At 49.2% G+C, this 23,158-nt stretch overlaps 1 protein-coding gene across 1 annotated transcript; it reads right to left on the reverse strand.

Annotated features, from left to right (window-relative positions):
- Positions 1-1,258: 1,258 nt before the first annotated feature.
- Positions 1,259-13,121, reverse strand: DNAL4 (dynein axonemal light chain 4). The gene is made up of 4 exons (XM_025984229.2): positions 13,010-13,121; positions 5,807-6,017; positions 3,670-3,753; positions 1,259-2,357 (listed from the first exon to the last, which is right to left on the reverse strand). The coding sequence occupies exons 2-4, from the start codon at positions 5,873-5,875 to the stop codon at positions 2,193-2,195; spliced, it is 318 nt and encodes a 105-aa protein (XP_025840014.1). The 5' UTR covers positions 5,876-6,017; positions 13,010-13,121; the 3' UTR covers positions 1,259-2,192.
- Positions 13,122-23,158: the final 10,037 nt, after the last annotated feature.

The raw sequence follows: 23,158 nt of genomic DNA on the forward strand, positions 1-23,158 counted from the left end.
AGACAAAGCAACCGAGGCACAGAGAGGTTAGGGAGCACAGGGCCGGGCCTGAGCCAGATGGGTGGACCTCAGAGCCCACGCTCCCAAATGCTGCCCCAACCACCTCGGTTGCAGGCTGAGCCAGCCTCCCTTTTTGGCAGCCACGGGTGGCAGATGAAAGGAGAGAACAGACGCAAAGCGGGCGGCTAATAAACCACAGCTATTCCAGGCTCCGGCGCCCCATTCCTGGGGGTCCTGTTGGTGCACCCCCCATCTCTCCAGCCTTGGGTCAGCCTGTGGGGGGACTCCAACTGCTAGTCCTTGCTGTCCCACTGCACTCAGGTCAGGATCCCGCACGGCACCAAGTCAGCGAGTGCTTCGTGCACGGGTGACCCACCAGTACCCATCTCCCTGCCCGGCCGCACAGGCCTGTGTGAGCATACCTGAGCCACCCGAAGCCACACCATCCTGCCCGTGCAACGACAGATCTGTTACAGCCTGGGCACAGGCCTCGTGGTGGGTGCACTCCTGGCCCGGGGGCCGAGACTCCCAGGCCTGAGTGTCCTTGGTGGGCCATCCCCGGGGGTCCCGAAGGCTGCGAAGGGCAGACTGCTCCAGCCCCTTGCAGGCCAGCAACTGAGGGTCTGAGACCTGAATTCAGGGGCCAGCCCCGAGCCGAGGGGGCTTCACAGTCCCACAGTGTGCCCCCCTCATCCTCAAATCCCTTCTGCCTTGGGCCTGGGGCAGCCCACCCCCGTCCCAGGAAAGCCCTCAGCCTCCAGAGGCCCCTCACACCCTCCGTCCCTGTGCTGGGTGCGGAGGTGATCCTTCCTCTTCCTGGCCGGCCCTGGCTCATCTTTGGTCGCATCCCTTTCCCCGTCCTGTTGAAACAACTGGGTTCAGGTGTTGCTCCGGACTACTTCCTCTGGTGAGCTCACCGAGGGCAGGGTCTGCGCTTTCCCATCTCTGTGGCCCTGTGCCTGGGGCCTGCCACTCAACAGTTATGACTTCATGATGTGACACTGAAAATGTCTTCAGGGCGGCTCAGTCTGGCCATGGAGGGTGTCTCAATCAGTGTCCCTGTGTCCCCAGCAACAGCATGCAACCCGCCCCCCAGCTGGGCCGTGATAGTGAGGGGGCAGGGCTGGGGTGATCGGGGCTGTGCCTGACAATGTTCTAGTAGCCTCCCTATACAGCCAGAAGACTCTCTGGGCTCCTAGGACCCACCACAGCCTGAGAATCCCGAGCCCAACCTCCCCAAACCTCAGGAGGCTGTAGGTCAAGGTCCATTTTTGGTCACTTTAATTGTAAAAACCAAGACATTTATATAAATAAGACCGCTGTGTAAAATAGGATTCACCCTTCTACTAAAACCCTTCTCCCCACGCTCAAAAAAGAATATAGAAAACCCAGCAGAGATAAGAAGTACAAATTAGCATGCGGTCCCTGATGAGAAGTAGCTGGCAGGCCAGGATTCCCTGCCGAAACAGGCCTCATGGTGAGTGCACTCCTGGCCCGGGAGCCTCGCCGGAGGCTCAGTGACACCCACACCCTCTGCCACGGGTTACCAAGTGCATGGGTGGAGGCGGTACAAAAGGTTCACGGCCTGGCGGCTGGGAAGGGAGGGGAGCACAAGGGAGAGGCTGCTTGTTCCTCATGCCAAAGCCGGGGACTCTGGAGCTATTGGTCCAATGAGATGCAGTGGTTTGTTCAGCCTGGGGTCAGATTGGGAAGGGGCTTCTGGGTGGTCACCACTTCTCCAGAGGACAAGGGGAGAAGCTGCCTCCTTGAGAGGACAGGCTCCTCCTGGGGCCATCCCGCGTATGGCCACTAAAGACAAGGACAGCGAACACCTGCCAGCAGTGCTGGGGGTGGGAGGGCCGGGGGCTCCGGGGGAGGCAAGGGGAGGGCAGCCCCCCAGCAAGGTGGGGCTGGCATGTCCTTGTGACAAAAGCTCCAGCTCCCCGCCCTCCTACCCTGTCACATTTCCCACCCTCCCCTGCATCGAGACCACAGCCTGCCCTCCCCTCCCCTTCACACGCTGGGAGCCTGGGGAAAGATGTCCACACGCTCACACACAGGTATGAAAGGGTGAAAGGAAAGACCCCAGACTCTCCTTTGAAAAACCAGGACCTGCCCGGGGCTGTTCCCCGTCCCCTGACAGATGGAGGGAAGAGGCCCTGCAGGGGACTGGGGCAGGGCTGGGGACAGTGTCAGGAGCACTTCCAGACACACACAGCCAGGGTCCCCCCGAAGTACAAGTAGAGGAGGTTCTTCACCTCATGTGTGATCTCAAACCCAAAGCCCTCGCCGATGACCACGTGCCAGGAGGAGCCGAACTTCTTGTCCATGGTCTCCTTGATCATCTTGGCAGCGCTCTGGAATGGAGAGGACACTCATCAGGGGGGAGGAGGAGGCACAAGTCAACCTCCTCTCTGGGAAGCAGAAGTCTTGGCAAGAGAGGAGCCTGTGGCCCTGCTGCTGTTCTGCTTTGGAACCTGCAGGAAAGGTTTCCACCCTGGCTGCACCCCCACCCCTGCCAGGGGCTATAACACAGGGACAGAAGAACAGACATGACCCCACCAGTCAGGAAGACAGTGGTGAGGGCGGGAAAGCAGACACAGGTCTGCAGACAGAGCTCTGGGTCTGAGCTCTGGCTCTGCCCCTTACGGCTTGTTTTTGGTGTCAGCACAGCCAGGGTGCTCCAGGCGGGTTGTCCCTGACAACCTGAGAGCCTAAGAGCACCTTGCGGATTGTATGGGATTGTATGCGACCATCCTCACTTCGAGGTGTCGGCTTTCCCTTCAGGGCACAGAAGGGCTTTTCCCTAATGGGTTTAGGGGCTCTGAGAAGAGAAGGCAGACTCCTTCCCTCAGTTATGGCAACAGCCCCCACTCCTTCCTGTGCTGGTTCTTTCAAGAAGCTTCTTATGGCACAATGTCTAGGGAGGGGCAGAGGAGCCCGCCTTGGGGGGGCAGTCCCACGCTCAGGTGTGTGCTAGCACCAGCACTGTGCCCGCACCACCTTGGCACACATCCTCACGAGTGCCTAGGGAGGATGCAGCATCTGACTCCCCATTACAGACCAGGACACCGGGGCTCAGAGACGAGAAGGGGTTTGTCCAAGGTTAAAGAGCTTGGAAGGCTGCGGACAGCATGTGAACCTGGGCCTGGCTGGCCTGAGGCCCAAGCTCTCATGGGCCGGGGGCTGCCTCCCCACTGGCTGCCATGATACTTTCTCACTCATCCCCAGATTGATGAAGGGTGTTCCTGTGTCAATGCCGACTGGCCGTACCCCCAGCACCCAGAACAGTGACTGGCACGAGAGATGGTGTCTCACATCTTGTCTGAATGGATGAATGGATATATGAATGAATGCCTGGCCAGGCGCTGTTCTCCACTGGGATGGAGCCAAGGGGAAAGGTACCCTATTCAGCAGGACTTCTGAGACGGGGACCCCAGGCAGGGCATTACGGAGAGCCCTCTGGGGCTGGGCATGACCAGCAGACCAGTGCCTGGAGACAGCACCAGCCTCTTCCCTTGCCGGCCTTCCTTGGGCTTTCAATGCTTCCAAAGGTGCTAGCCAGGTCCCAGTAAAACTCTCTGGAGCTGGATGTGCGGACTGGGGCCACTTGATTCACCCACGGGGGTCACCAAAGGCACAAGAGGCCGCCTGTACCGATGGCAATACCTCGTTGTTGTTGGAGAATTTCTCACAGGCCGTGACACATAGCTCCATGGTCTCCACTCGCATCTCCTCTGGCATGTCCGAATGCTAGAGACAGGGCAGGGGGACAAACAGAGAGAGGCTTAGCCCGTGACCTGGTCTTCTGGGCTGGCCTCTCTGTCCCAAGCTTAAGGCATGGACACTGGGTAGCTGCCCTGGCACAGCCCTGGGCAGAGCCCAGAGAGTGACCCATTTCCTGACTCGGGGTGTGTGGCTGGGGGACAGAGGGCACGGAATCCAGTAGAACCAAGTGGGCTCTAATGCCCAGGCCCCTCTGCAAGGGCATGAAGCTTCATCAGCATCACATTCCAGCCAGCAGACATGGGGAAGGAGGCTAGCCCAGGCAGGAGGGGATGCCGGTTACAGAAATAGCTTATAAGCGGCCCCAGAGCACAGCTGGATCTCACCTCAAAAGTGTGAAGAGACAGCTTGGCTGCTCTTGCCAGTCCTGGTTTTTCCTGCCTCTGGCTGTTCTCTCATCTACTATGCTGGATCCCCCTCCTCCTCCTGACCGCGGGAGGATCCTGGGCTTCGTCTCCACCCCCTCTCTTCCCCAGCAATCTCGCCTCTAGGAGATCCCACCCTATCCTGTGGATTTGTGTATCTTCTACATGGGGAGGGTTCCCACATTCCCAGCTATAACCTTTTTTTTTTTTTTTTTGGCTCCAGACTCCTATGTCCAGCTGTCTACTTGACAAGCTCACTAAGATGTTTAAAAGAGAACTCGATTTTCCCCACAAACCTACTCTTCCTCCATCTTCCTACTCTTGTAATTGACACCAATTTCTCATCTAAGCTCGGGAGTTAGCTTGACTATCGCGGGCCCTCGTACTTGGCTCCCAATGCGCCAGTGAGTTCTACTGCCTCGACCTGACTGTGACCATGTCCACCTCCACTCCATGACCTCGACCCAGTCACCCCCTCATCTCTCTGGGCCCCTGCAGTAGCATCCTCATTGGTCTCCCCCTTTCCACTCTGGTCCCCTAAAACCCATTCTCCTTACAACAGCTGGAGTGATCTTTTATTTATTTTTTTTATTATTATTTTTTTATGTAGGATAGTCACAGAGAGAGAGAGAGGCAGAGACACAGGCAGAGGGAGAAGCAGGCTCCATGCACCGGGAGCCCGATGTGGGATTCGATCCCGGGTCTCCAGGATCGGCCCTGGGCCAAAGGCAGGCGCTAAACCGCTGCGCCACCCAGGGATCCCTGGAGTGATCTTTTAAAAACCAAACGGGTCGGTCACATTACTCCTCTGTTTAAAACATCCACGGTGGGCAGCCCGGGCGGCTCAGTGGTTTAGTGCCACCTTCAGCCCAGGGCGTGATCCTGGAGACCTGGGATCGAGTCCCACGTCGGGCTCCCTGCATGGAGCCTGCTTCTCCCTCTGCCTGTGTCTCTGCCTCTCTCTCTCCCTGTGTCTCTCATGAATAAATAAATAAAATCTTTAAAAAAATAAATAAATAAAACATCCACTGTTCACCTTTGAACTCAGGATAGAATCCACGCTCCTCACCACATCTGTCATAGTGGCTGGCGCACCTGTGAGATCTGGCCCGCTGTCACTGACCCTCATGTCCTGCCACCCATCTCAGCACTCTGATCCAGCCACCGGCCTTCTTTCTGTTCCTCCAAAACACAGAGCTCACTCCCAACTTGGGTTTTCTGTGCTCGCCGTTTCTCCTGCTTGGAATGTTTTTCCGCAGACATCTGCAAGGCTATCTCCCCAACTTTATTCACGTCTCTGATCAGAGAACTCTTTCCAGAAGCTAACCTCTACTCTCTAGCCCCATACACCTGCTTTATTTTTCTTTAAAGCACTAAGGACTGGAATTATGTTCCTTAAGCCTCTCTTTCACGTGGCCTAGGCTCTGTCTTGTTCCCGGCTACATCCACAGTGCCTAGAACAGTGCCCAATGCGTGGTAGGTGGCCTAAGTAAAGACTTGTTGAATGAATGAATGGATGACGGAATGAAGTGCTGTTGACCTCTAGATCAGAGCCCACGGAGCCCTTGCCTTTCTTCTTCCGCTGTCATGTGGGGAACCAGCTCCTTGCCTCACTCCGAGGCTGTGTGGCCCTGCCGCCCTCCCCTGGGGCTTACCCTGACCAGAGGGAAGGTCTGCAGTCGCTTATAATCAGCCTCCTCTTTCTTCCCTTCTGTCTCTCCCATGATCCTTCCACTGTGACCCCTGGAAGGAGGGAGTGGGGCTCTCAGGAGGTGCTGGCACTGGCAGTTACGACACGCCTGGGAGATTCGGGAAGCAGGCCCTGCCAACTGGGTGGGAGCAGAAAATGTCTTTCCTCAAGGGGTGCTGTAGAAAACAGGAAAAACCAGGAGAAAGAGTTGGCTTTAAACCTATACATCACAAATTAGAAATGTCTCACCGACAATGTGACACCTCCCCGTCTTAACTCCTCCACATCCTTTTCCAAATGGCCAGCAAGTCTGCAGACAGGAGGATGAGTCAACACGAGCTGCTGGGACCCGGTGGTTAAGAACACACTGGTATGCTGCTATAAGCCCACACTGTCATTATCAAGACAAATACTGACTGCGGGCCAGGCCGAGGATGGAGCCTTGAGCTCGCAAGTACCAAGTGCAGCAACTCTCCAGGCGCTCTAATGTACCTGGTCCTTATTTCCTAGCACACATGGTGAGAAAGTTAAATGTCAAGGTCAAGAGCGACAATCCTGGGCTTATGGACAAGCAGGTGCCTCCTTCCACAGGTCCCCGATCTGAGGAAGGAATGGGAGCAGCTCCGGTCCTCCTGGGCAGGCCAGGCTCCCAGCTCAGGGCTCCCTGTCCTGTCTGGCTGGTCCAGAAGGTATAAGGCCTGGGTGTCTGTGCTGGTTCTACTGTTCACCAGCCACGTGGCCTTGGGCCTCAGATGCCTCATCAGTAACACAGGGGTGGTCACATCTCTCTTGGGGCTGGAAGAGATCAGATGAGACACTGTATGTAAAGCGCCTAACACACTGCCCAGCACGTGGCTACATACATGAGACGTGTGTGCATATGAACAGAAAGTTATAAAGCCTAATACATATTTTTGGATTCTTTTCTTTCCAGATCTAGTTATGTAATAACAGATGGGACTTTTCCTAAAGAGATGAGCCTAGATCCTAAATGTCTGGGAGCATTGCTAGAAATCCTGGTGTTTTTCTTTATTCTACAATTCAATTTATCCTAGAACTCAAAGACTTCTTCACTTCAGAAGAATGCGTACAAACCACCGTGCAGTCAGCCCCATTTAACCATCTATGCTGGACAAATACAACCCGGTAATGTTGCTCCAGTATGTCTCACATTTCCAATTAGGTTTGTTTTCATGGCACAGTCACCAAAGCTGGAAGATACTAGCAGAGTAATTCACGGGCAGTGATGACAGGTGACACCTGCTAGGTGTCCAGTCCCTAGCACTCTACTACTGCAGTGACCCCACAGGGGAGGCCTGTACAAATGGAGGCCTGAAGCTGCTACTTGGTCAGCCTGAAGTCTTGCTAGTGAGCTGCAGACCTGCGCTTTGACTCTGGGTGGGCCCTCCTCACAGCGCCAACACACGGGAGCCACCACCAGCATGGTTCCTGTGACCCCAGCACATTTGATGTCTGACCAGTTGGTGACCATGTTCTAACGTGAACTCCGCCCTTGTGTGGCCAAGTGCTGAGCTTTCTATGTTCTTCTGGGCCATGCTCTCAATTTTTGCCCACTCTCTGATGTCTTGGAAGCCTTCTGCGCCACCCCATTTGGTGGGCTCCATCGAACAAGGTTGGAAGCCTGCCACCGACTCTGCTACCACGCAACACTGGTATTTTCTGATTGCCAGTGGACAGACGGCTCCTCTTATCTCATCAATTCTGGACATGTGGAGCACTCAGATATTAGCAACTTCTGTTTCTATGTGGAAGCTGGCAAATGACCAGGCACCACCTCACTGTACTTCCTCCTCCTCATTTCTTAGTTCACAAAATTCAGTGAATTGTTTGGTCTTTGCTCATGAATGTTAAGACCCATCTCCAATTCCATCCTGTCCTCCTGGCTTTCACAAAGGCCACTTGCTTGCTGCATTCTCCACGTTATCAAGGTGTCACAGAGGTGGTGGCCATGGCAATGACCAAAGGCAAAGGGCTTTAGGGTTTGCTGACTTGCCAAGATTTTCGGCTTAAAATGATGAACACTGAGTCCTCAGCAGCTGCAGGGGCCTCTTCCACCTAAATATTTCAATTTGATCCAATTTATTCTCAGGGCTCACGTGTGCCGGCCTGGAGTGGCCTGGGAGGGGATCGAGGCAAGTGTGCACGTGCAGGCCCTTAGGAAGGGCAGGGCTGCGGCTGCTTGGATTCTGCTTCAGTGTATGGAATCTTGAATGAAACAGGACTCAGAGGTCAGAGGTATTACCAAAGTCATTCTTCAGGAACGAAGGGGTAAAAGCCACTGGGACAGGTATATATGGGGGGGCAGGTGCGAGTGGGGAACCAGGAAGCAGAGTATTTAGGCTTGAATGCCTGTTCTCTAGGCAAAATGAATTCTGGTCTCTTCCTTACTTTGTAGTCTTGGGCAAGTAACTGAACCTGAGCCTTGGTTTCCACCTCTGTGAAATGGGATAAACCCATCTTCTCGTTCTTAGAGATCCGGGTCGAGCATCAATTATAGGCATATAAGTATTTGGAAACTGCAAAGCCCCATGCACTTTTCTCACTGTGCTGCTCTTACTACCGCCCTGCCGTTAGCCAGGACTTTATCAACATCATTCAAACACGTTTATATTAAGGACCATGATTGCAAATGGCTTTTCCTAATCACTATCCATACTTCTGGGGATCCAAAAGGGAAGAGACTTGCAGAATAAAAAGGAACAGTTAAAGATGATGCGCTTCCAAATACAGAAAGGTAGGAGAATCTTTTATGATGCTGTATCATTATAGTGCAGCTATAGTCATCCAGCCGCAATTTAAAACCCAGCTGGAAGAACGCTACCAAAAATAGCCGCCCCAGAGTTTTTAATAACCTTATCAATCTTCCGTGCAAACGTGTGTGCCTGACAGCTCCAGGCCAGAAAGAAGTCGCATCAGGCCTAAAAGAGAGCCCTTTAATAATGTAAGTGTGCCCACGGCCAAGGTCCTTGAATCTGCTGGGTACCAGTCCCGAGATGTCCTTGTGCGCAAGGCTGGTGGCAGTCGTGCCCTCTGGCCCCTTGCTCTCCTCCACGCCTGAGGGCCTCTCTGCGTGCTTTACACAGCCTCGCCTGTGTCTGCTGAGAGGCTTCTCCTAGGCAACGGGGGGCACAGACAGGGCCCTTCCTATCATCACCTTGAAAAAGCCAGTGGCCCTTCGCTTTCTGTGCCCTGTTCTTTTGTGACACTGACCTCAGTCGTCATGTATTATTTTGCTTTGGAAGAATGCTTAAGGGGGTTAGGGGATGTGAGAGGGTTGGGAGGAGAAATGAAGGATTCTGGGAAATGAGGCCCGAAGTGTCTGCTAGTCCTCTGAAGGTGCCCCCAGCTGCTCAATGCCCAGAACACTCCTGGCCTGTGGAGTTCGGGGTACCCCCAGTAACCATCAGGATCTGAGAGATGGCAGGCCACACTCAGAGCAGGACATGGCGGTTATTGGGTGCAGGTTCCACAGGCAGCTCCGGATTCACATCTCATCTGGAAATTGGGATGAAGCATAGACTACCTCACGGTAAATGTCAGCTCTTGTTGCTGGTACAGTAGGAGGGGGACCTGCAACTTCTTTCTTCATATACTAGTTCAACTAAACATCTAAACATTCAGCCAAACCAATACTTACTGAGTGGTCACTCTACAAACCACAATAGTAGCATGGATGGACAAAAGTCACCAGAAAATTCTGTAGAACAAGCTGTGGCCAGCGCTAGCGGTGTAGGTACACTGGGTTTTCATTCATTGTTTCATTTTTCCCCATAACCACCTGTGAGGGCAGCATCCACTTCTCGTTCTCAGATAAGGCACTTGGGGCTCAGAGAGGTTTTGGGGCTGGCCAAAGGGAACACAGCCAGCCATGACGGAGCCAGGATCCAAACCCATACCTACTCTTCTCATTCTATCTTCTATGCCTTTTTCCCGGCCATAAGCAAGTCGGAGACAGACAGAAACGCAAATAGTTTCAATTCTCAGCATCCCAGTCCAGCCACCTGTCTAAGAAGTGCCTAGCCATATCTGGGATCCACACTTGTGTACCTTGGTTATCCTTATGCCTTTGCTGGCCACGTCTACCCTCTGCCTTCTGGCAAACACAGAGCAAAGCTGGCAAAGGAAGGAGAAAGAAATCTAAGGGCCTGGGAGCATTCATCCAAGATGATGGTGAGGTTAGGAGGCAACAGGGATTTCATCTATGGATTTCATAGATCAGTTTAGAAAGGGGGGAACAAACGCAGGATTGCATTTTTAAGTTATGCTAAGCAAGAGAATTGAACACATCATCTACTATAAAGGAAGGTTTTAAGAGTTGGGAGGAAATGGTTGCAGAATAAAAGACAGTCCTCAGAAAAGACAGTTACCTTTCACACACACATGTGCGCTCACGTGCATACATACACACACACAGGAGGTTGGTGCTGGTGGTGTTGTTTTTAACACTGCCCTTATTTTTTCTCATTTTCTGAGGTCCACTGAACACTTCTGCTGTGCCTTAGACTATGCTGGAGGAGGGGGGAAGACAGATGAAGAGATCAAGACATTTTCTTTATGCGTAACCTAATACAATAAGCAATACTGACTCACGTGGTACCCTCTCACCAACATACCCAAATCTGGATGAAATCCCAAACATTTTTGTCAATATGCAAAGTATAGCAAAAAGTCAAAACCATCATAGCTATTAGCTCTACACAAGAACAGATGCTTCCCACAGACAGTGGATTACGCAGTTTCCCACCCCCCCCTTTCCCACTCAAGAGAACAGATTTGAACGTAAGGGACTACGAATGACATTATTACAGAAATAAATTGGAGTTAGCACTCATTATTTATTTTTATCATTCACAATTACTAATTACCGGTGACATCTCACAACCAGTCACGACTTAGCAGCGTGTTGAGTCCAGACAATCACCTGAGGCTGAAAGACCTTATCTATTCTCCTGTAGATGTCCCAGAGCACAGAGACCAGTGTCTGGCACATGGCAAAAGCCCAACAGATATCTACATTGTGATTAAATTATATTTCATTTGCTCCCTGGGAAAGGAGCAGACCTATTAAATCCATCCACTATTTATGGGACACTGACCTTGAGCAAGGCAACAGGATAGGTGTTCTACATCCAGGATCTTACTTACGTTCCCCCCTCCCCAATAACTCTGTTAGACAGGCACTATCATCCCTACTTTTCTGATGACCACGGTGGCTAAGAAAAGGAAGTGACTTTCTAGCCGGCTAATAAATGGGAGGAGCTAAGACTCCCTCAGGTATATAGGTCTTCAAGATGATGCCTTTTCAACGACTCCACTATAAGCAAGAGACGGTGTCTGCTTTCAAGGAGCTTATAATCTGAGAGACCAACACACATATACAAGGAACTAACCATGGTTCACGGCAGAAAGCAGTACATGCCACAAGGCAGGTGCAGAGAAAGGGAGGAGGCGAGTTCTAGAAGGGGCAGAGGAGAGGAGAGCAGACACATCTTGGTGGCATAGGCAGCATTTGAGTGGGAATCCTGGCAAGTGGACCAGGGTAGAGAGATGAACAAACACAGTGATATCAAAGCAGAAAGCTCAAAGCATTTTCTGGAAGGTCCAGTGGTCAAATTTGGCTCGAGGACAGAGCCTGACACAGGAGAAAAAAGCCTGGAGAATAAATACTGGGGTTGGGTTGCTGAAGTATAGAAGTATTAGAAGGGCTCTAATACCTAACCTTGTGGGGAATGAGAAGCCCTTTGGAGGTCTCTTGGGGTTTGGTGACATTGCATTGTTTTCAGGCAACTACTCTGGTGGGCTGGGTAAACCCAGAAAAAAACTGGAGGTAGGGACACCAGTCAGGAAGCTACGGCCCTGGCTCAGGTGACAGGCACTCAAGACTTAAAGACTTGAGCCAGGATGGTAGCTTCAGGAATGGAGATGTGAGGTCCTTGAGGACGCAGAATCAAAGCAACTTGACAACTGCCTGAGTGGGATGGGCAATGGCAGAGTGAGGCACAGTGGCCACGTGACTGAGAAAGACGGCAAGTCAGAACAGATGGACAGGTAAAGAAGTGGGCCAGTTTGATTTTAAAACTGAGTTTAAGTTGCTGGTGAGACATGCAAATGGAGGTGTCTTGTCAGGAGTAGGTAACTACCAAATCACGGATTGTCAGGCACGAACGGAAGCTACTGAGTCCAACCACGGCGGCAATACATCACACCCTACCCTCACCCCCACCCCCACCCCGAAGCATCCCTAACCAAGGAAGCCCAGGAGAAAAATCAGAGCAGGAGGCCTGGATTCAAGGGTCACATGAAGAAATGACGGCTGACACTAAGGGAGCTGGTGACACTTCTCAGAGCCAGAAGAACCAAGGAAGTAAGAGACAAAGGAAGTGAAGTAACAAATACTAAACCTCCCGTGGACTGGACTCCTCATACTTCAATTCCTATTACCCTCAGAATTCCCCAAGGAGATAGCCTAACGCATCCTGATTTTATATATCCTCAGCCTGGAGCCCAGGGAGGTCAGGTAGCTCCCTAAGGCCCTGTAATTGGGCATCCAAATCAGGTCTGCCAAGTTCTGTTCACTGCACCCGGTAACTTCCGTGGGCAGCACATCCTCACGGAAGCCTATCGCTGGATCAAGAATCACATTCTAGGACGTCAGAGTCCAAGAGGCCTTAGAGATTATTCAATCCGACTTCTGTTTACAGATGGGGAAACTGAGGCCCAAAGAAGGAAATGACCAGCCTGGAGTCCCCGCACGTCACCAACTGTCCGAGTCAAGCAGTCTGGGCCAAGACGAGCGCGACCACCCATCCAGCCGCGGGAGTGGGGGGATTATTTCGCGAAACGTTGGGGGAATCAAGGTCTTGGTGGGGTGGGGTGGGGAGCTCGGGTCAGGGAGGCTGGGGCACCGCGCGGCGGGCCGGGGCTTCGAGTGTGTGAGGGAAGGAGCTGCCCGCGGAGTCGCCACAGCGAATCGGTCTCCGAAATGGGAGGGTGGGGGTTGGGAGGAGCCGGGGCTGGGGACCAGCAGGCGGGAGACTGAGGTGGGGCCTCCGCGGAGGGCAAGGCCCCACCCGCCCCGCGACGCCTCCCGGCCCCGACTCGGGCCGGCCCTCCCCGCCCGGCTGCCCGCCGCGCCCCGGGGCCTCACCTGCTCCCGCGGGGGCCGGAGCCGGGGCCGCAGCTAGCGCACCCCCGCCAGGGTTGTCAAGGAGCGAAACAAGAGTGTCTTAGCAACAACAAGGAAGTCCTGCCCCCTCACCGGACGTTGACGGGGATTTCACTTTTTATTGGTGAATGCAAACGTCAATCAATGGTAAAGACCCCTACAACGTACAGCTTGTACGGGAGGGGGCGTGGCTGGAGGCCGGGGAGGCGGGGCTTCAGTCTTAGTCGTCTTGAGTGGGCCTGAGGGGCCGGGGGTGCGGGAGTGGGCCTTTTAGAGAGACAAACTTTGGAGGGCGGTGTTACCTTGAGCGCTTCTGTTAGCCACTTGAAATCACAATTTGTTGGTGTCTTGACACTAAGATACTACTTTATTAGGATCTCAAAAGCCTAGTAACGACTAGCACTACAAAAACTAGGCTTAAAAACAACAACAACAACAACAACAAATCCCGAGGCTTTGCAGTGAGTATTTCACCTGATTCTTACCACAGTTTTTTTTAAGGTAATGGTATTCGTAACCCCATCTACACTAAGGTTCAAAGAGTTAAAGTGTGAAAGGAAAGAAAACTCCCTGAGATGGGACCAGGCGCTCTCTCCCCTGGGGCACACCCTCCTATGACCTCCTAATCCACGGGAGACCTTGTACCATCTAAAGACACGGTGCCCCGAGCCTGCCTTTTCTTCCCTTTAGGAGGGAAAATTAATCCGAAAGTATTAGTAAATCTAGGGAGAAGGGAAAGGGGGAAAGAAAAGAATCTTCAGATCCAAGTATTGAATTGGTGGATCAAAGGGTCTGTGGTGTGACTCCATGATTTAAACATTTACTTTATCCTGATGGGTACTTCAGGTGAAACCCCACTTCATACTCACTGGCGCTTACTGGGAATTCAGCCCTGGCCAGATGCTGGTCATTCAGAGAAGACACAGTCCTGGGAAGGGACAGCTGTGTCAACAAATAGACACAGAAGGCTATTCTACCTGGGGGGCTCAATGGTTGAGCATCTGCCTTCCGCTCAGGTCGTGACCCCCGGGGTCCTGGGATTGAGTCCTGCATGGGGCTTCCCTCAGGGAGCCTGCTTCTCCCTCTGCCTGCGTCTCTGCACCTCTCTCTCTGTCTCTCATAAATAAATAAAATGTTAGAGACAGAGAGAGAGAGACCATTCTACCTGTACTTTGGTACAGGTGTGGGCAAGGTGCTGGTTCTCTCCAAGGAGGGAGTGACTAACTCTCAGAGGAGGGGGTGCTTGAGCTTGCTGTGCCTAAGAGGACTGGTTGGGTAATGAGGGTGGGACAGCACAGGTCACCAGGGAACTGCCATTGACTGACTCCATGAAGCCTGGGTTTAGGGTGAATGTGGTACAGTGGGAGGTGACAGTGAAGAGGATGGGGGTGAAGAAACAGAGGGAAGTAGGGATCACAAAGGTCAGAAGGGTTTTGAATGCCAACTTTGGGGACTTGGCTATTCCCTGGGAGTGTTCCCGGTGTTCTCTTGGGTGAGAGTGGGGATAGTAGCTGTTGGACAGTTTCAAGTAGAGCAGAAGGATGGTCATATCTGAGTCATGGAAAGATCACTTGGGCGGTGAATATGGTGGAATGGCCTTGGGGTGGGTAGAGAGAAGGAGGGCACAGTGGATTTGGTTTTGAGACTTGGCAGCTTGAGGTGTGCTTGGCCCTTGCCCATTTCCCGAATCGCCTTCCTGGTGCATTCTGAAGGTCCATGGAATGTCTGACTCAGCCTCCAGATTTCCCCAATCCTCTTTGCCAAGTTTCTCCAGGAGATGGAAGTTGGCCTTTGAGGGGGATGAAGCTCTCGCCTCCGCCTCTCATCCAAACTTCTAAAAGGGGTCCACGTTTGCTGTCTTCTCTTTCTCACCTCCTATTCGGTCTTCAGCCCACTGCAATCTGGCTTCCACACCCACACTGCCACCACCGAAATTACCTCTTCCATGGTTACCGGTGACCTCCTGAAGGGCGGAATCCAACAGATCTTTATCTTGCTGGACCCATTCCCTCTGCTGGTGTAAGCCTATGGACCACACCTGTCTTCATGAAATTCTCTACCCCAGAAATAGTGCCCACAGAACTCTTTACAATGCGGATTCCAGGGCTCCATGGCATCAGAATAGTGAAGGGCAGGAATCTGTTATTTTTCACAAGTGTCCCTGGTGCACAATCACAGTTGAGAGTCACTGCTTTATCATCTGGGGCACCTCATTCTCTTGGATCACCCCAAACATCTCTTCTTTCTGGCTTCCTTTTCCTTTACTCTCTGTGCCCACCTTGACTCTATTTCCATCTTACCAAGGGTCTCAAATTTCTTCTTACCCTAGGTCACATCTTCATCGGCAAGAGTTTCCCTTGGTCACACTTCCTAGGATATTTACTGAAATTGAGGGCTGGTGCTTTGGAAAAGCCCCTCTGGTGATTCCAAACCCTCCCAGGGAGTTATGCCACCCCACACATATTTTGTTGAGAATTGCTGCCTTAAGCCATGGCCGTGTCCTTTGGGGATCTCATCTACTCCCACGGTTCCGTTGTCCAATGTTATAGATTCTGATGGTTCTTGTATTTCTCTTTCCCGGTTGGGCTTCTTACTGGAGCTCCAGACCTAAATACCCAACTGCTCCTGGCTATCTCCACCAGAATGTCACAGAAGCCCTTCAAAGTTAACGTGCCCCAATATGAATTGATCGTCTCTTTCTTTCTTTTTTTTTTTTTTTAAAGATTTTGTTTATTTATTCATGACAGACACAGAGAGAGATAGAAGCAGGTTCCATGCAGGGAGCCCGATGTGGGACTCAATCCCGGGTCTCCAGGATCAGGCCCAGGGCCGAAGGCGGATGCCAAACCGCTGAGCCACCCGGGCTGCTCGATCATCTCTTTCCAACTCACTCCCCCTGTATCCTTCATCTCAATAAATGGCACCACCAAGGTGCTTCCATCAGAAACCAGAGAATCGTGTCTTTCATACTTACTGCCCCCTGCCATCGCCCACCTCAAGTCAATCACAAGCCTCCTGATTCTGACTCCTAACTATGTCCTGATTACAGCCTTTCCTGGCTATCTTCACGGCACCCCCATGTACACAGCACTATGATCTCATCTGTATTATTGAAAGGGACTTCCTAAAGGGACTCCCTGACTGCAGTCTTGGCCTTCTCCAATCCATCCTCCATGCCGCAGTCAACATGATGCTTCTAAAACCTAAATTTCACCATTGCGTTCCTGTCTTTAACAACTCCTTCCCTTTCTCCACAGTTCCCCATAACCTGTCAGGGGACGTCAGATGTCATGACCCGCCATTTGAGGCTCCCCCATGGTGTGGCCCATGGGTGCCTCCATCTCTTCTTACTGCTCCTTCCCCAGTGTTCTGTACCCCAGCTACACCAGTTCTCATGGCTCTCCACACTTTCTAAGCTGTTTGTTACCTTGCCTTTGCTCACATCCTCTTGGCTACATTCTCCCTCTGACCCTCCTCCTTTTGGCTATATGAGCCCATATACTTTTGGTCTAAGTTGTACTTCTTGAGATTCCATCACTGGCAACCAGATCTCTGTGCTCCCATCTCTGGTGCCTACTCCTGTCATTGCTCTTCTTCATGGTTTACTTCTTTCTTCCCCTGTGAGCTCTTGGAGAGCGAGAACCTTGTCCTAATCATCTCTACAGCCCTGTGTTACACACAGGATCTAGCAGGGAGTAGGTGCTTAGTAAATGTTTCATGAATGGATGTATGAGTGAACGAATGGGGTGACAGGATCTCACCCTACTTCTTCAGACTCAGCTCTTGTCAATCCTTAAGATTCAGCCAATATTCCAGCTACACTCTTTCCTGTGCTGCTCCTGCTCCTACTGTTTAACATGGCTGATGGGGGACACCTTGGAATCAGTTAGCAATTGGATCAGCTATGAGTAATAGAGTTTGGAAAAATAGTGACTTAAAACAACATAAATGTATTATCTTTTTTTAAAAGTGGGCTCCATGCCCAGTGTCGAACCCAATGTGGAGCGTGAACTCACAACCCTGGGATCAAGACTTGGACGCTTAACTGAGCCCCCTAGGCACTCCATAAATTTATTACCTTAGTTCTGATATGGGTCTCACTGGGCTAACATCAAAGCGTCCCCAGGGCTGCATTCTTCCTGAGGCTATAGATGAGACTGGTTCTTTACCTTTTCCCACTTCTAGAGACTCCGTATTCCTCTGACCTGGCTCTTCAGCCTCCCTTTCACATCTAAGGGATCTTGTGATTCCATTAGGTCTATCCAGATAATCCAGGTTAATCTCCTTATCTCCTAGTCATATGATTAGCAATCTTAATTCCATCTGCAATCTTATTTCCCCTTGCCATGTGATATAGCATATTCCCAGGTTCTGGGGATCAGGATATAGACATCTGTGGGGGACCATTATTCTACCTCCTTTAGTCAGTTTGGGTAATTTTTTCACCATGTAATTGAAAAGAGTATTCTGTAGTTGCTTTGTTAGGTCAAGTTTGTTAATCATTTTGTTCACACTTTCTATACTCATACTGATTTTTTTTGTGTACTAGCTTTATAAATTACTGAGAGAGGTGTGTTACAATATCCCACTACAATTGTAGATTTGTCAAATTTTCCTTTTGGTTTTGTCTGTTTTTATTTTGTATGTTATGAAGCTGTGTTAATACATGAATCCAAATTTGTGATTGTTATATCTTTCTAAGGGATTGACTCTTTATCATCATGAAATGTCTCTTTTATCTCTAGCAGTGCTTTTTATCTTAAAGACTAGTTTGAACTAAGTATAGCTACACCAACTTCCTTTGAATTAGTGTTGGCATGGTATATATTTTTCTATCTTTTAAATTTCAACCTGTCATATAACCAGTTTGACAATATTAATATTTTTATTGAATATTTCCCTTTTAATATTCAAGGTAATTACCCACTTACATTACATTTAGGTTTAAATCAGTCAACTTATTATTCATTTTCTGTGTATCCCACCCTTTTCGTAATCCTTTTTCTTTCCTTTTTGAGCCTTCTTTTGAATTGTTTTAATTATTCTATTTTTTCTTTGATTGTAACTTGTTAGTTAAATATTCTTTTACAACCCTTTTAGTGATTACCCCAGGAAAATAAAATATTAACCCTAGGTGTATTAAAATCTAATATAAAATTAACATTTTTACTACATCCAGGACAATGCAAGGAAATTAACACATTTTAACTGCATTTACCTCATCTCACCTATAATTCTGTTGTTCTCATGAATTTTAAACCTCACAGGAGATAATTATTTTTGTTTTTGTTTTTTGATTGGTATTAACTTAGATTTATCCATATGCTTACCCTTCCTGGTGTGAATTTCCATGCTTCCTTTCAGGACCATTTTCCCTCTCCATAAATGATTTCCTTTAGTCTGTCCTCTGAAGAACCTCTGTAGGTAACAAAAGCCATTGGCGATGAATATGCTCTTTTTTCTCTGTCTGAAAACATCTTTATGCCACATTTTTAAAGATTTATTTATCTATTTATTTATTTGAGAGATGGTGAGAGACAGTGCAGGGAAAAGTGCAGAAGGAGAGGGAAAGAAGCAGACTTTGCTAAGTGCACAGCGCAATGTGGGGTTCAATCTGACGACCCTGAGATCATGACCTGAGTTGAAATCAAGAGTCAGATCCTTAGCCAACTGAGGCACGCAGGCACCCCTATGCCATCTTTATTTTTGAAGAGTTTTCAATGAATAGGGAATTCTAGAAGGGTGGTTATTTCAACACTTTGAAGCTATCATCACTTTATTGTCCTCCTTTTTCCATTCCTTCTATTGAGAAGTTAATTGTTATTCTGGCCATTGCTCCTTAGGTAGGTAGGTAGGTATTCTGGCCATTGCTCCTTAGGAAGGTAATGCATTTTTTTCTGTGGGATCTTGGAAAAATTTTCTTTTTGTCTTTGATTTTTGCAACTGTTTCACCATCAAAGTTCTAGTTGTAGTTTTCTTTGCATTTCTCATGCTTGGTGTTCCCTGAGATTCTTAAATCTTGGCTTCATGTCTTTCAACAGTTTTGGGCAAATCTTCAGACGTTATTTATTTAAATACTCTTTCTGCCTTATTTAATTTCTCCCCTTCTGGGGCTCCTTACTTGCTAGAACTTTCCACAATGTCCCTTATTAATCTTATGCTTCCCCCCACCCTTACTTTCTATTCTTTTCCCTCAGTTTTTACTCTGGCTCATTTCTTTTGAGATCTCTATTGATAGAGTTCACAATTCCTTCCTCAAATGCACCTGACCTGTTGTTAGACTTATTTATTGAGTTCATGAGTTCAGTTAATGTATTTTTCAGCTCTGGAATTTTCATTTCATTATTTTTCATAATTTACAGTTCTCTGTTGAAATTCTATTTTTCATCTAAATTCTTAAATATATTAACCATAATTATTTTCAGGTCTGTGTCTCACAACTCCACCATATGGATCTCCTAAAGAGATCTTTCCAAAATTATACTTTTAATTTTGAGATAATTATAGATTCACATTATGTTGTAAGAAGTAATACACAGAGATCTTATGCATCCTTTATCCACTTACCACCAATGGTAGCATCCTGCAAAACTATAGGATAATATTACAACCAGGATATTGACATGATACAATCTTACTCAGATTTCCAATTTTACTTTGTACTCGAGTGTGTGTATGTATTTAGTTCTGTGCAATTTTATCATATGCGTAGGTCTATTGGCCTTTAAACATTTTTCCCTCTTGATTTTTAGTCATTCAGTTTTGTTTCCAGATATGTCTGACGATGCCAAACTTGTGTAACGAAAATGTAATGTGAGTTTGGATGATGTTGTTATCCTTCCTCCAGAGAGAATTTACTTTTAGTTTTGGCAAGATGTTGGTGAAAGAGCAGACACCTTAATTCAGTCAGTGAATGAGAGGATTGGAAGCTGGGGTTCTGTCTTGGGAGGGCTGCAATATTTCCATTTTACCCTAATCTCAGAGTATAACCTCTTGGGGTCTTGCTGAAAGTCTGAGTCATTTACCTAGAGCCCCTTAACTTGACCTCCAATTTTTAGCTAGACTCTTTACCTCTATTTGTAATACAATTTCCTGGACCAATTAACCATCTACTCAGCTACTGCTCTTTGCTCAGCTTAGGCATTTGTTATAAGTAGGCAGGTGCCTCAAGAAGAAAACTGTAGCTCCAAAGTCAGGTTCACCTCTGAACTTCAACAGAAACTCCATGGGATCTGGTTAAATCTCACCTCTCTTGATGCCTCTCTGATGCCTTCCTTGAATATTTCAGATGTTTGGTTTTTCTAGTGGGAGAATTAATCTGCAATTGAAACCTCCTATATCAGCCTTTGTTTCTCAAACCAGTGTTTGATATCTCCGAGGGGTTAAGGGGAATCCAAAAATCATGATAATATAGTGCAGCGTTTGAGTGATTGTTCTGGCAGGATTAAAATCCCAGTGTTGCCACTTCCCAGATGGATAACCTTGGACAAGCACTTCATCTCTCTGTGCCTGTTTTCTAGCAGTACTTGTCCCCCAGGGTCAAATAAACTAATATATGTCAAGTGATCAGAGCAGCGAATGTCTGATGCATAGTAAGGACTTAATATAGATCAGTTATTAGTATTCAGCAAATACATAATAAGCCCTACTCTGCCAGCTGCTGGATACACCCCATGGTGGAAAAGACAAATACAGTCCCTTCTCTCACGGGGCCGACACTCTGGTGATCCACAACTAAAAGTCGGTAAACAAGATCATTACCAAAGAGAGGTACATACTGTGGAAAGAGTTAAAGAGGATGATAGGGCAGTTGACCCCAGCAGGTGTAGGTCCAGAATGAGTCAGTAGGGCTCAGTTGCCAACTCTGGGGTCTTGGAGGAAAAGACCCAGTGAGTGGCAAAGAGTGACCAGGCAGTGATTTAAGGCTAAGGGGTCAGCAAAACATCTGCGATTGTTACATGACAAGATGGGACCTGACTGACAGGAAGCAGTAAGTCCCCTGAGAATTAGGGGAAGATGCCTGCCTTCTAGGCTGAGGGAACATGTGCAATCTCCCTTGATCTGGCATGCTTGGGGAACAGAGGGAGGCCTGCGTGTCCCGGAGCATAATGGAAGAAAGGGAGAGAGTTACTGCATGAGACCTGAGAGGTAGGCAGGGGATCAGATCACACGGGGCTTTGTAAATCAGGGTGAGCCTATGGATTTCATTCCAAGTGTACTGGCAAGCTTCGGAGAGTTTTATGAAGGGAAATGACAGTATATTTTAAAAAATATTTTATTCAATTATTCGTGAGAGACACAGAGAGGGAGGCAGAGACAGAGAGAGAAGCAGGATCCCTGCCGGGAGCCCTATGTGGGACTCAATCCTAGGACTCTGAGATCGTGACCTGAGCTGAAGGCAGATGCTCAACCACTGAGCCACCCAGGTGTCCCAAAAATGACAATATTTTGATTGCAATACGATCACTCTGGGTATTGTTTACAGAATGGATTTTGGGAGAAGCCATTGCAGGAGTACAATTGAGAGATGATACTTTGGACAAAGTGGTTGCAGACGTGGAGAGGAGTGAGCAGGCTGGAGACCCAACCTGTGTTAGTGGTAGAGTCAGAAGATGGTTGAGCAAGAGAAAGAGGGGAGTCAATGATAATTCTTACCTTTCTGATTTGAACAACTGGTGGATGGTGGACCTATTTGTTAAGTAGAAGGCTGGGGCAGAAGTCAAGAAGGATCAGGAGTTTTGGATATATTAATTTTGAGGCTCCTATCAGGCAAGGATTCATTGGGTCATTGGTTTGAAAGTCATCAGATGATAGCTAAAGCCATGAGCCTAGATGAGATTTACTGGGGAGAGTATCTAAACAGAAAGAATAAAGAGATGTAAGACTGTGGCCTGGGCTACTGCAGATTTAGAGGCTGGGGAGATAAGGAGGAATCGGAAGGAGTCTGAGAAGGAGCAGCCAGTGAAGTAAAGCAGTGGTTCTCAAAGCATGGTCCAGGGACCAGCGGCCACAGCATCACCTAGCACTTGTTAGAAATGCTGAATGTCAGGCTGCACCTCAGCCCTGCTGTCTCAGACATGCCAGGGGTGAGGCCCAGGAATCTGTGCTTTTATTGCGCTATAGATGAAACCAGTGAAATGGAAGAAAAAATGGGGAAGGTTGTGTTTTGAAAGGCAAGAGAAGGAAATCTTAAGAGAAGGAAGGACTGGTTAACTCTGTGTCAGTGCCGATGGGAGCTCAGCTCAGATGAGTACAGAGGCCTGGCCATGAAGTTTCGTAACGGGGAGGTCACTGTTGGCCTTGACAAGTGTGATCTCGGTGAACTGTGGGTGCAGGAGTGGAGTGGGTGCTGAAGAGGGAGGGAATGAGAGGGAGGGAGTGGCCAAGACCATGGACCCCCTGTTCAGTAAAGGGTTAACTCAACCGGCTTAGGGTGCTCAAACCCTGCACATTCCAAAGAAAGGACTGGGCCTTTGATCAGTGGCTGGTAGATAACTTCTGAGCCCTTCAAATACCTTGCCTAATCAGGGTGTCTTTGCATACCTTGAAGGGTATATCAGAGAATTTATGTTGACAAAGTGATTTATGGAAAACACCTGCTTCAGTTTGACCTCTGGATGTGGAGGCTGGAGAGTGAGTAGTTAAGGCTCATGCAGGTGCTTCATGCCTCTGTGACTGACTCCCAAGTACAAACCCTGGACACCAAGGCTCGGGTACGCTTCCCTGGATGTACCTTTTCTGTACAGGTGTCATACTTCAGTGGGAGAATGAAGTATTGTCAGTGACACTCCCTCTCCCCTGGAGGGAACACCTGGAAGCTTGCTCCTGGGCTCTCCTGGACTCTGCTCAAGGTGCCTTTTCCCCTCTGTTATCTATTCACTGCAAGAAATCGTAATCATGAGAAGAACAGCTTTTCTAAGTCCTGTGAGTCCTTCTAGTGAATCATCAAACCTGAGGGTGGTCTTGGGGACCCTGACACACCTGCTTTTTCAAGAAATCTTACAATGATAGGAGCAAAGAAACAGTGAGGCCTAGAGGGGCATATTGGCTTGGGGTGGGGGAATTTGGTTTGAGGAGCTACGAGGGCATAATTGCAAGCCTGTTCGAATGATAAAGTAGACAAGGGGAAGT

Source organism: Vulpes vulpes, unplaced genomic scaffold, assembly GCF_048418805.1.
Source record: "Vulpes vulpes isolate BD-2025 unplaced genomic scaffold, VulVul3 u000000677, whole genome shotgun sequence".
In the NCBI taxonomy this organism is placed as follows: domain Eukaryota; kingdom Metazoa; phylum Chordata; class Mammalia; order Carnivora; family Canidae; genus Vulpes; species Vulpes vulpes.

What these genes read in the sequence shown, in the direction of transcription:
- DNAL4 (XM_025984229.2), bottom strand. Translation starts at nt 5,875, where the DNA reads ATGGGAGAGACAGAAGGGAAGAAAGAGGAGGCTGATTATAAGCGACTG. An exon ending in AGACCTTCCCTCTGGTCAGG is followed by an intron (nt 3,754 to 5,806) that starts GTAAGCCCCAGG and finishes CCCTGTCTCTAG; the next exon opens with CATTCGGACATGCCAGAGGA. An exon ending in AATTCTCCAACAACAACGAG is followed by an intron (nt 2,358 to 3,669) that starts GTATTGCCATCG and finishes TCTCCATTCCAG; the next exon opens with AGCGCTGCCAAGATGATCAA.